Consider the following 12751-nt stretch of genomic DNA (forward strand, 5'->3'; position numbering starts at 1 on the left):
TTTGTGATTTTCCTATTTATGATTTATTTGTTTGTAGATTGATCTATCTACACCTACACATACTGGATAGATATAGCTAGATCTATAACTATCTGTACATATAAATATGTCTATATATCTCATTTTTGTACTACTTGTAACTCCAACACCTAGCAGAATGCCTGGCATATAATGGGAGCTGGATAAATGTTTGATGATTAATTGATTTATTCCCCAAACAAAGATAGGAAGGTTAACCTGCCTTAAAGTATTTCTCTCACATTAAGAAAAAGTGGACCTTTGATTTCATTGCTATAACTATACCTCTCTTGTGACTAAGATAAATAATTCTCACATCAAAGGCTTCAAAAATACTGGAACATGAAGGCTTAGTCCTGTTGCTTCACAACTTAGGATGACCTTAGCTCTTTCACAAAATAGTAAAAATTATTTTTAATAAATAATTTTATTCAATTAAGGGGAAAAAATAAAGAAATGGTATACTATAGCCAATGAGAGACCATTAAGCTCTGAATATTTACTCAGTCAAAAATACGAATTTATAGAAGCTCACAACTTAGATAGATACCAGATCAAAAAGTAATAGTAGAACATGACTGGATCTAAGAAAAATTTAAGAGGCAGAAAATGTAATATTCTTATTTTTTAAAAAATGCTGGCTAATCTTTAGGATTTCCTCTGATTTATACATACTATATATTTTGTAATTGGTTATTGTTATACATATGACAAATACTGTGTTTGAGAAAAATTATTCTAGTATGATGTGGACCAAAGAGCAAGGAAAAATTATAGGAAGACAGACAAGTTCTGAGGCTTCAGGCTAACCAAAATTTAAAGAGATGAGGCCCTGAAGCCATTGACTTCATAATCAACCAACAATATTTATGAAGTTAATATGTGCTACACTCTGTAGTAAGACCTAGGGATACAAGAAAAAACAAAAGTACTTGTCTGCACCGTTAAGGAGCTCACATTCCAATGCAAAGAGACAACCGAGAGAACTATTATGCACATAGAAGATATGTACTAGGTAAATGGGAGGAAGGCACCAGTAAGTGGACAGAGTAAGAGCAACAAGGTCCGATGGAAAAATGGAAAGCAACAAATTCTAAAAACCCACACATGGTAGGTACTCAAATATTTTTTGAATCATCAGATGAATGAATAATTATTGCAGAATAAAATTTGATAAGTTTGGTTACTGAGTACATATGAAGAGAAGGGAGAATTCAAAAATAATTCAGAAAATACAGTTGTGGGGACTAGAAGAACAAAAATACCTTTGAAAGTTAGAGCGACATGAGAAATACCCATTTAGGAAGAATCATCAAGTTATATTTCAGGTGTCAGTTGGGGGATTTAAGTGAGGGTGTGCTGCTTGTCCTTCTAGTAACTTAAAAAGCCAAGTAGTAGGGGAAATTCTGATAATTATAAGTCAAAGAAGGGAAAGAATGCAGGAAGAAGAAAGGAATAAAACTAAGCTTTGAGAACACTCACAGTTATAGAATTCTGCTGCATTATGTACTTACATAATCTTTAAGTCACTTAGCCTTCATTTTTTAAAAACTATTATTGAAGAGATTGAGCTCAATGACTTCTAAGAAACTTGGAAACTCTGGTCTTATGATATGATACAAGAGGAAAAAAGAAAACAACAAAGAAAAAGGGAAATCATATGATATCATATAAGCAAAGAGAGAAGAAGGCTTTAGAAAGTAGTAAATGATCCACAATATCTCATGAAGTTAAGGATAAGAAGTGAGAGGACATTATATTTGGAAAGTTGGTGGCCCAAAAATACATATAACTTCCAATGACTATCTTTTAATTCCATTTACTTTGTAGCTAAAGAGAATAATACATCTATAAAGAGGAATATTGGCCCCCAAAGAACTTCAGATCATATTAATCAAAGTTGAAAATTAATTAATTTTTGAGAAATCCTAAATACTAAAATTGAATGTATGGGCTTAAATCCCTTTCCAAGTGACTTGCACTAATACTGGCATTATTGCACTGATTTAAATTTTTTTTCTTAAGACAAATACCAGAATATGGCATTTAACCATTAGACAACTTGTTGTATGTCCCATTATCATACACATCCCCATCCATAAAAATTTTTACATACTTTGACAACCACCCCTCAAAGGAATTTAAGTTAGCAGCTTTTAAAAGCCTAGTTGAAGAGTATGAGGAAAACTACTATATTTCTGATCTGTTCATATCTACTTTAAAATGTTTGCCTAGAGTGGGGGGGGGGGGGAGCTCAGTACAATGAAAGTAAGTAAGCTTTAAGAATTAAAAGTATTTTTTTAAATCAAAATCTCTAGCAGATCCCTGGTTATAAAATTGCTTGCTAGGCAAGCTTCAGAGTAGTAACTTCCAGTTGATCAATGATAGACAGAAATAACTACACCCAGAGAAGGAACACTGGAAAGTGAATGTAAATTGTTAGAACCACTGTCTATCTACCCAGGCTACTTATACCTTCGGAATCTAAAACTTAATGTGCAACAAGAAAATGGTATTTACACATGTATATTGTATCTAGGTTATATTGTAACACATGTAAAATATATGGGATTGCCTGTCATCAAGGGGAGGGAGTAGAGGGAGGGAGGGAGGGGATAATTTGGAAAAAATGAATACAGAGGATAATATTATAAAAAAATTACTCATGCATATATAATGTCAAAAAATTTATAAATAAAATTTTTTAAAAATACCATCTCAGGAAAGACACAGAGAAACATAATATATATGCACCCATTATATTACTTTTAGTTTCTGATCTTTAAAAGTGTTGACTGTAGTCAGCTTTCCCCAAAAAACACTGAGAACTTGTCAACAAGGTCAACAAGGGTGAAAAAATATGAATCATGAAAAGCTAGCAGAAGAAGGGCCTTAATTGCAAGCATGTTGAGAGAGATTGTGTTTAAGCAGAATATAGATAACAAACCACATGTCAGTTATTATAAAGATGATTCCTTAATTGGATGTGAAGTTGGAAAAAATGACCCTTCAAATTCAATGACTCTACTAGCTGAAAAAAAAAAGAAAAAAAAATATTCCTGAAGAGCTTTGGATAGGGTCCAAAATACTCTGAGACTAGGAGTTAAAGGTTTATTTTGTCATAGTAGAGTAGGGAAAAATAGGGTGATATATACTGACAAAAACCAATTGAATATTTGGGAGAGTGTGAAGTACTTCAATGTACTGAAGTATTTGTATTTTCTTAAATTTTACTGTAAATTGTGTACTAATTAACAAGTAGTTACTATGGAAGAAACTATATGAAAGAAGTAACAGGGAAATAGAGGATAGAAAAGCTGACTTCACTTCAAACCCAAGAAGACCTGATTTGAGTCTCATACCTGAAACATGCTGGTTGCCAGAAAATTCCTTTATGTCTCTTCACCCTAGTCAACTCTCTGAGATTATAATTCACAGGGAAAGTGTTGACTTGCATAGGTAGAGAAAATTTCATTATCTATGACCTCCATATACCAATGAAATCACAGGTCCAGTTCCTATCCCAACCAAATGGAAGCTATTATTTTTCCAAAATTGGTCTTTAGATTATTAAGATAGAAGCAGCAAGAGGGCACAGCAGATAAAGTACCAGCCCTGGAGTTAGGAGGACCTAAGTTCAAACTTGACCTCAGACACTTAACATTTCCTATATGTGTGACTCTGGGCAAGTCATTTGATCCCAATTGCCTTGCAAAAAATAAAAATAAAAAAATTATAAAAAAGAAAGTATTAACATAACAAAATATAATGATTAACTAAAATGCTTCTTTTTGTAATAAAGGATCATTTACCTTAATCATGTGCAAAACTGTCTTTCTCAGCCTCTAATGAGAAGACTGGCCATTCTGGGCAATAAGGCCATAACAAATAATAACTTGATGGTAGCTACTGAATTAGTGTGTAAGAAACAAATGTCCTGCCAAGTCAGTCCTAAAAAGTGATGACAAAAATCCCAGAAAAAATAAAAGGTATTTCCTCACAGGAAGAGAGTGGGGGGAAGCAAGGAAGAATGAAGAAGGAAGTGGGAAAATGGAAGAACATCTGATTCAAAAAGAATTTGACCTGGAAAAAAAAAAAAAAAGCATGAAGTCATAGAAAAGAGAGTTTGAACTGGAAACAAGACTACATTATTTCCCAAAACTTATGAATAGAACCATCAAAAATACCCTCTAAACCAAATCTGAACCAAAGTAATGTTTCATTTAAGTTCCTATTTAAAACTGCTACAAGTAACCAGGTATAGCATCTCCAATGATTATAAGTGTCTTTTCTTGACAATTATTTTCCACTGCTTTGGAATAGACTAGTTTCCACAAAACCTATAATCAAAACTTTTCTTGGCAGAAGGTAATAATTCTGCTATACAGAAATGATTGCCTACAATTATAACTACCCTTATGCTGCATAAAGAGTTTTGATGTTTATGCAGACATGGCCTAAAAATAATTACCTAACACCACCCTAGCCAGCTAACAGAGAAAGCAATAAAACTTTGATGGTCAATAACTATCAGAAGAGTTTTATTAGTAAGAAGTTAAGAATTCAAAGTCAAGAAAATGAAAGATGGGAAACTATCCTAGTTGTTGCTAGGTTTTATATAACATATATGTGTGTACATATGTATCTATGTACACACATACACATTTGCTACAAAGTACTTTATATTTTCAAAGCATTCAAAAAAAAAAAAAAAAAGAAAAAAGAAAAAGTACAACTGAGAGATTCCTGGACTTAGTTCCAAGAGAAATGAAATATATGTTCTTTCCCAGCTTCTGCTAGTTTGTTGAGTAACTTTGGCAAAATCAACTCTCATTTCTGCCTCAGCTTCCTCATTAACACAATTGGGAGGATACTACCTACTAAATTACAAGTATTTAAAAGAATTAGAAAAATATTCAAATAATTTTTAATTTCTAAGACAAATAGATTTCATAAGAATATGATTCTTATATCTTATTGCTATTCTTTATAAATAAGAAAACTGAAACACAAGTTAAATTACTTCTGAAATACAATATTATTGCTATTTTTTCATTAATGTGAATCAATAAAAAAAGCAATTATTAAACGTCTACTCTGCCAGCCATTAAGAGAAAAAAAGATAGAAATAAAATAATTCTTAGCCCCAAGAAGTTTATTATCTATTAAGGGAAGCAACATGTACACACACTCACATACATATATTTATATACAAAATATATACAATGTATATGTCACATAATTGCAAGGAGGGGCATTAGCAGAGAGAGGGGGAGTACACATATTACTTCCATACATATGGTATTATCACCTGTCACTAACAGTCTTGAAGGTACTTCCAGTATATTTTCTTTATTTATCATGCTACAAAGATAATATCCACTGTTCTTTCCAAATTACAATTCTGAGAGATGTGATTGACTATGCTAGAGATAATCTGGAAGCTCTTACCAATAATAAACAGTGAGATACTTAGATAGTCCACACAATCAGCTTTCTCAGCCATCTTTTTAAAGACAGTTATGATCATATCACTGAAATACTCATATTACATCAATATTCCCTCCCTATGTTTTGTGGGTTTTTTTGGGGAGAGCCAACATATAAACAGTCCTTCCCTCCTTGAAAGAAGCTCTAGGAATGCAATATCAAATCAAAAAATGGAGTTGAGATTCTTATTATTGTCTTTTGAAAAGGCCTCCTAATTCTTCTCCTGTGTTGAAATAGGATGTCCTAGAAAATAATTGAAGTGTTTCCATCAGTTTAGTAACAAATCCTATTCTTTCAGTGATAATAGTAGACCCACTGTCACCGTTTCCTGGTACCATTGGTTGCATGAATGGATTTGCTCTTCACACCTGTATAAAAGCCCATTTTCTGGGAACAAAACATATAGCTTTTGACAGTGTGTATTTCACACATGTCAGAAAAGTTTGGTTTGAATCCCTGATCTTTTCCTTACTAACTCAGAGACTTTGGGTAAATCACTTCCCCATTTCTGACCTCCCATTTCTTCTTGTAAAATTAAGAGCTGAAGCATGGATTATCTTTCAGGTCCCTCCTTCCTCTAAATCTAAGCTACTTGAGTAGGGAGTATAGATTTTTAAAAAATTGTATCCCCAGGACTTAACGCAGATCTTGGCACATAGCGAGTGCTTAATAAATGCTTTTGCATTTATTCATCCTATGACTTCTTTAGTTGTGCCTAGTATTCTGACTGCTCTCATATACCTAACTCATGATATTAAGAAACCTTAGTGAAAAGAGCTAACAGTTTTCAAGAAGTTCTTTCTTAACTTCACTCTCAGAACTATTTGCTAGGTAAAATGAATTGATCTCTATCAAATCTATCAAATAAATAATGAGATCTAGAGGTCAGGAGAAGTAATGATAGTAAATGATCAAAGAAGTCTGATGCAGAATAATGTGTGGAGTGACTACAAATTGGGGTTTCCTCATTTTTAGTAAAAATTTAGTATCTCCCTATAGCTTAAGTCAGGGAGAGTCTAATGTTGCACCGTATAATTCTACTGTTAAAGATATCTATGCATGAAATGCAAATGCTTTCATCATCTTCTGTTCTGTAGAATAGACATTCTTGTAGATAACAGCTATATTTCACTTCCAAAGCATCATTAATTGGTTGTTCCAGGTCCTATAGAATTGATTTGGCCAAAATTACTTTATTTCGCTATACCATTGCCAGCAATAAGTGGAGGATATTTGCAAATATGGAAGCATATGTTCTTAAGGAAAAAAGAATCAAGTTTCCATGAACTATATGAATCCAATTATTTATATATTTTCCAAAAGTAGCATTCTCCACTGAACTATTATTTCAAGGATGAATGACCTGGTTCCTTGAATTTCAAAATTACCTAATCAAACCCAAAAAGAATGACATAAACAGACATATAGCTGATATTAAAATGTTACTGCAAATAGTAGCTAATAAAATCCTAGCACAAGCTTTTATTTCTACACCCACCAGTTAACACAATGCTGACGCAGAGCAAGATCTTTAACAACCTGCTAGTGAGGACTATGGGGAACTCTTTACTTAGGAAAAAAAAAAAAACCATACCCTGCAGTATGAGGAGACACATCAAGAAATGAAAATGAATTTATGGTAGTTTTATAAGATGCTGTACTTAAGAAGACAAAATAAAAGCTGGTAATAACTTAAGGACTCCCTAATAATAAAGTGGAGTTTTTAGTGTATATGACTTGAACTATTTATATTACATCAAATGTACTCATGACCAAAGCTCAACAACTAAGTCATAAAATTAAGAAATCTGTATATTTAAAATGGCTAGAAAAGTGGATGAAATCAAAACAAAGATCTCATGTCCATTTTCCCATGAATCTACATAAAACAAAAATCTTTTGATATGTGGTCTTAAGGTGATCTTTCAGACAAATTTCATAAGAAGTTATTAGTACAATGAATTTTATTTAGTAGTCCGTCTTCAAATAGATAACATTTCCATTAGAACTCAAATTCAAAGCATTAGGTAGTTTTCATAAAAATTGCCTATGTATGGCTTTCCTTTTCAATGGTTCCATTTAAAAAAAAAAAAAAAGTATCCTAAGTTTACACAGCAAGGTAGCAGCAGCTGTATCACAACAGAACAGCTCCCTGGCCTTTGGTTATATGGCCTCTTCTAGACACATCACCAGTCCACCAGTAGGAAGTAGGAATACTTCCTACTACTTATCCTCAAAAAAGATAACATTGTTTTAATTATTAAATTCTAAGGAAACACTTGGAAAACTCATTTAAATTAGAACTTTTTGTTGTTTTGAAGATGGGGGTAGGTAACTGGAGTACATGGGAAAAATTGAAGGGAAGGAGAGTAATAATCTATCCTGATTGCATTACTTTAAAAAGAATTTTCTTCAGCTTAGCAGAATTTTAAAACACAAATTATTTCATTTCACTAATTCAGATATCCCTATATGAAGGTTACTGCCCTCTCAAGAGATCATTCATTTGTGTTCCAGGCAATATTTGGTAAAGCAAACACAAGCTATAAAGCCATATCTACTTATCAGGGCCCAAAGTAAATATTGTTGATTTAATTATCCTGATTCAACTGAAGATTTGTACTTAAAAAAAAAAAAAAGTATCATCATTCCTGCATGGTAGCTCAGCTGCTTCGGCTAAAAGAATATCTATCTATATCTCTACTTGCACACATGATGGAGAGATATGGAACAACCACAAACTACCATGAGTTCATCTATCATCTCAGGCTCAAAATAAATCTAACCTCATATTATTGGACTCCATAATATTAATTGATTTAGTTCTGGAGTGTAGTCAAACATTTTACTTAATATCTATTAATAAATTAGAAGACCTTTTGTAAACTGGCACAAGGGCAGAGTTACAATTGACCCAATCTGGTTTTCTTGAAAATAATAAGCAAGCCAGACTAAAACATGATGTTTCTAGAGTAAGTTTTGCCTTCAGTTTCATCATTGTTAAAGGGCCTTGAAGTCTCCATAATCACCTGTTCCTGAAGACACTTTGTTTTTAAAACCTACTGATAAGTGAAGAGGCAACTCCTAAGAAATATTTTGGACTCAAATAGGAAGGAATAAACTGTTAATCAAAAGACTGATTATTTCAGAGATGTTAACACTACAATCATCCACATTCATATTGGGTTGGTTGTACTTACATACCTGAAATAGCAAAATCTCCCATAATCTGTTGGAGTGCACTAAAGATTTGGTGCTCAGTGAGTGCCACAAAAAGCCCCAATTGTCTTTACCTATCAGTGAATTTTTAAATACTTTTTACAATTGCCCAATTTCTGGAACTTATCGGAGGAAAAAAGTAAAGAATCAGTTACCAGTGGCTCTCTATCCCTGTTCATCCCGAGAACAGTAAAGCCACAGGGACTTCACCAAGTGTGGACCCATTGCACTCTCCCTCTGTTCTCAGAAACCTGCCATAAGAGAGCATTATTTCTGTGGATCCAAAAACAAACCTAAAAAATTCCCACCGAATTGGTTATATAACATATACAGTAGCTAGAAAACGAAAGTAAATAAAAGAGGTGGAGTGAGAGTGAGAAGCATGAGCCAGAGGGGAATAGGTTTGCATGGTTCACTTACTCGAATGCGAAGAAGAGTCCGCTAGTAACCAAGATGAGGACAAGGGTCAGGTAGAAGACGCCGGTCTGCCGAGCCATCATGATCCTCCCATTACAAAAGAATTTGTTTCTTCCCGGGAAAACCTCCCATTTCCTTCTGGCAGCGATCTTCTTTTTCTTATGGGGAGACTCCATGGGAGAGGAGCTGTGAGTGCTGATCTGACTATACTCGCAGTCTTTCATCGGCCCACCGCCTCCAGGAGTCATCAAAGAGGATAAACTATCGGGGATCAAATTCCCCACCCTATCCCCCCCAAAATCACAAACCACTTAACTAAGACAACCCCACTCTCTAGAGTCCCTTGGTCCCCAGCACAAGCTCAAATTAAAACTCCCCAAATAGGTTACCGTTCTAGTGATAACTTCGCCAAGTAGCCCAAGTTAATTAACCCCTTAGAGACCAAGGCTGTCATAGTAGAAAGGTTCCGCAGGGAAGGAACCCCCACCTCCCCACTATTATTAATCAATTCTATCACGTGTTAGAGGGGTCATGGAATTAAGCCCAATGAAGGAAAAACGACGTCCTCCAGCACATACAAAACATGAGCGCTCACACTCACACACACAACACACCACAACACATTCGCTCTCCTCTCCGCGCCCCTCTCTCTGCTCTGGTAGTTGATTTTTAATTCCTCTTCCAGATGACCCCTGCTGGGGGATATCTATAGGGTAGCGGGCTCGGCTCTCAACTGTAGGGGCAGCGGCGGTGGGCTCGTACAGAGCTTCACAAGCTGCTCCTCTCCCCTTCGCCAGGTTTATTATAATCCATTCTCCAGGCGGCAGCTCTTCCTCCGAGAGAAAGAGATGGAAAATGGGAGGTAGACCGAGCCACCCCCGAAGCTTCCCGGGGTGGGGGAAGGAAACGAACGAAATTCAAAACAAAACCACGTTGCTTTAGTCGGTACAGATCCTTGTGAATGCCCAGGCACTAGTCCAGCTGAGAGCCCCCAGTCTGCCTAGCTGTTTGCAAAGCGGACTTCTCCACACCCTGCGCCGCCGCGGCGGAGCTGGAACTATGGGACTAGGACGAGCTGCAGGACAAGATCTCGGCAGCGACTGCTCGCGGATTGTGTGTGGAGTGGCTGAACGTCCTCCGCTAGCCCCATAAAAGCCTGCCCCAGAGTGAAAAGGTATGCCAGCGGGGGTGGGCTTCTGTAGACCACCACAGACACTTGTTTGCAAATGCTCTCCCCAGCGCCTGACACGAGAAGCTCGGGCGGGCGCTTCAGAGGTTTTCCGCCTCCTCGCGGCCCAGAAGTGGGCGATGGGTGTAAGCGTTTGTGGAGCGGGAGTGGTTGCTCCTGCACCCCCGGGCTCCTCCTCTTTCTCCTCCTTCTTTGGGGTTAAGCCCCTCACATGGGGCAACCTTCCTGCCCCGGGCTGGTGCTTAGCTCCCCCGGTCTCAGCGTGCTTATGCAGCCTCCCATCATTTCAGGACTCCGTCTCCGTTCGGGATCCAACACACTCGCCTGCTCCTCGCTCCAGAGCTGTGCGTGGTACTGAAGAGCAGCTGCGGGGGTCTTCAGCTCGCTTCGCCCCCGAGAGAAGCAAAGGTCACACCCCCAGCAAGCGGCGCTAGGCGGCTGCCTCCTAGGCAGCTTGCACTCCCTACACACTCACTCAAAGACTTCTGTCCGCCTCCCTGCTGGGAAGCCTCTTCTTATAGACAGCAGCTGCCACCGGACCAAAAAAAAAAAAAAAAAAAAAAAAATTAAAAACAAAAAAACTAACCAGGAGACTCAGTTTGTTCTTTTGACTACTAGAGGAATGGGGAAGGAAACCAAAGAGAAGTATCCAGTCTCTTCACTCCTCATACTCCAGGCTGTTTCCTGGAGTCCTCACCCCCAATAATCTAGAGATTTACGGACACATAACCCCCATGTTCCACTTCTGAGTCGCGGGAGGCGTCCATACACCGAGGGAGACCGGGAATTGGAGTAATTAAAGAAATAATTGATGCTCGTTAACCGCGAAAGGGAAACCAGGAGAAGCTCACTTCCTCTTTCTCTTTCACCAAGGAAGCCAGTTCCATAGGGAGAGGTCTCTGCTAGATTAGCCTTTCCCACTCCTCTTTCTTGCTCCTAAAGACTCCAGGCTCTTTTCTCCAAGCAGAGGGAGTGAGAAGGGGGAGGGGAGAAGGGCAGGGGAATGGAGTGGCTTCTGTTTTTCTCTCCCAAAATAATAGATTCTATCATTAGCCCTATTTGTGCTGTTCTCCGTCTTTTTCTACCCCTCCTTCCCCAGTATTAGACCTCAGTCTTTGTTCCTTTTATTCCTGTCTGTTGCTGTCTGTCTTCCTTTCTTTCTTTGTGGAGTCCCTACAGCAGCCGGAGTGGGAACTGCCTCCCCTCTCCCTCCTCTCACGCCCATCCATCCCTCCACTTCCCAGCCTAATAACCACAGAGTAATCTCCCAGCAACTGGGAATGTGTCAAATCAACCCATTCCCCCAGTTGACATTAAAAGAAGCGGGAGGAGCTAATCGCTCTTTCTCTCTCTCCGCCTCCTCCTTTCCTTCTTCCCTCGCTTTGCTGCCGTCACTCGGCAGGACGAATAAGCAAGCCTGGAAGATCTAGGAGACCATGCCACAGTTCGCCAAACTGCGCGTACTTAGATAAAAGGATGGGGGTGGAGAAGAGAGGGAAAGGACCTCTGCCCCTCCCATCTCTTATTTTACACTTTCCTTTCTCCGCCCTCTGGGATTTGTAGTTCATTCTTTTGCTTCTGGCCCCGAAAAATTGCAACTTGGGGACCATAAAGACTACAAACCCCAGCATTCCTCGCAGCGAGAATGGAACGAGTAATTGCTACATTGCTTTTTTCCTCTGAAGAGTTTGAAGTATGACTTTCCCTCGTGGGTACACTGAAGTGCTTAACTGTCTTGAAATTGATTTCCTAGGGGCGAAAAAATGAGGAGGGAAGTTGAGGAGAGGTCGTTGTAATAAGAGGAAAAAACAAAACAAAACAGGTGAATAGCAACTGGATTATAGGCTCCTCTTCCCCCCCAAAAAAAAAAAAAACAAAAAAAAAAAACCAAAAAAAAAAAACTAAGCTAAGGTTTTAAGAATGAAAATGTAAATATACATAGCCAATCTGGTTAAATTCCTTGATGGAGGAGAGACATAAAACCAGAATCAGAGTCAGAAAGAGAGGGGTTTGTTTTATATTTTCAAAGGAAAGCAGAGGACCATAGGGAAGATTAAGCAGTTAATGGCTACCTAAAACTGAATGACATGATGTTCTTAGGAAATGTAGCATGAAAAATAACGGCGTTCATCAACTTCTCAGAAGGTGTCCTAAAAATGCATAAGTTCGTTGTTTAAAATTCAATGTATCCCATAGAAACAATGTTAAATTTGTTGGGTTCGCTGGCCACTCCACAAAAGCTTACTTAACCCTTTAATGTCCTGGATGTAAAATACCATACTCTATGAACCCTAACACCACGTGTAACAATATTTCTTTCAGAAAATATAATCTTATTCGAGAAACCTAGAACAAATCTCCACCTACTCTAGCAGGTGCTCCACTAACCAATTTAACACTGGAAACAATAGCCTGGGA

General features: G+C 37.5%; 1 protein-coding gene across 4 annotated transcripts in view; it reads right to left on the minus strand.

The window, feature by feature from the left end:
- The window catches only part of ZDHHC14 (zDHHC palmitoyltransferase 14), a 314472-nt gene extending 304690 nt beyond the window's left edge, over positions 1–9782 (minus strand). For all 4 annotated transcript variants that reach the window (XM_074309440.1, XM_074309438.1, XM_074309439.1 and 1 more), the window contains exon 1: positions 9148–9782. In XM_074309440.1, the coding sequence (XP_074165541.1) occupies positions 9148–9392 (245 nt within the window). In that variant the 5' untranslated portion in view covers positions 9393–9782. The remainder of the gene's footprint in view (positions 1–9147) is intronic.
- Positions 9783–12751: the final 2969 nt, after the last annotated feature.

This window comes from Sminthopsis crassicaudata, chromosome 4, assembly GCF_048593235.1.
Source record: "Sminthopsis crassicaudata isolate SCR6 chromosome 4, ASM4859323v1, whole genome shotgun sequence".
NCBI classification, from domain to species: domain Eukaryota; kingdom Metazoa; phylum Chordata; class Mammalia; order Dasyuromorphia; family Dasyuridae; genus Sminthopsis; species Sminthopsis crassicaudata.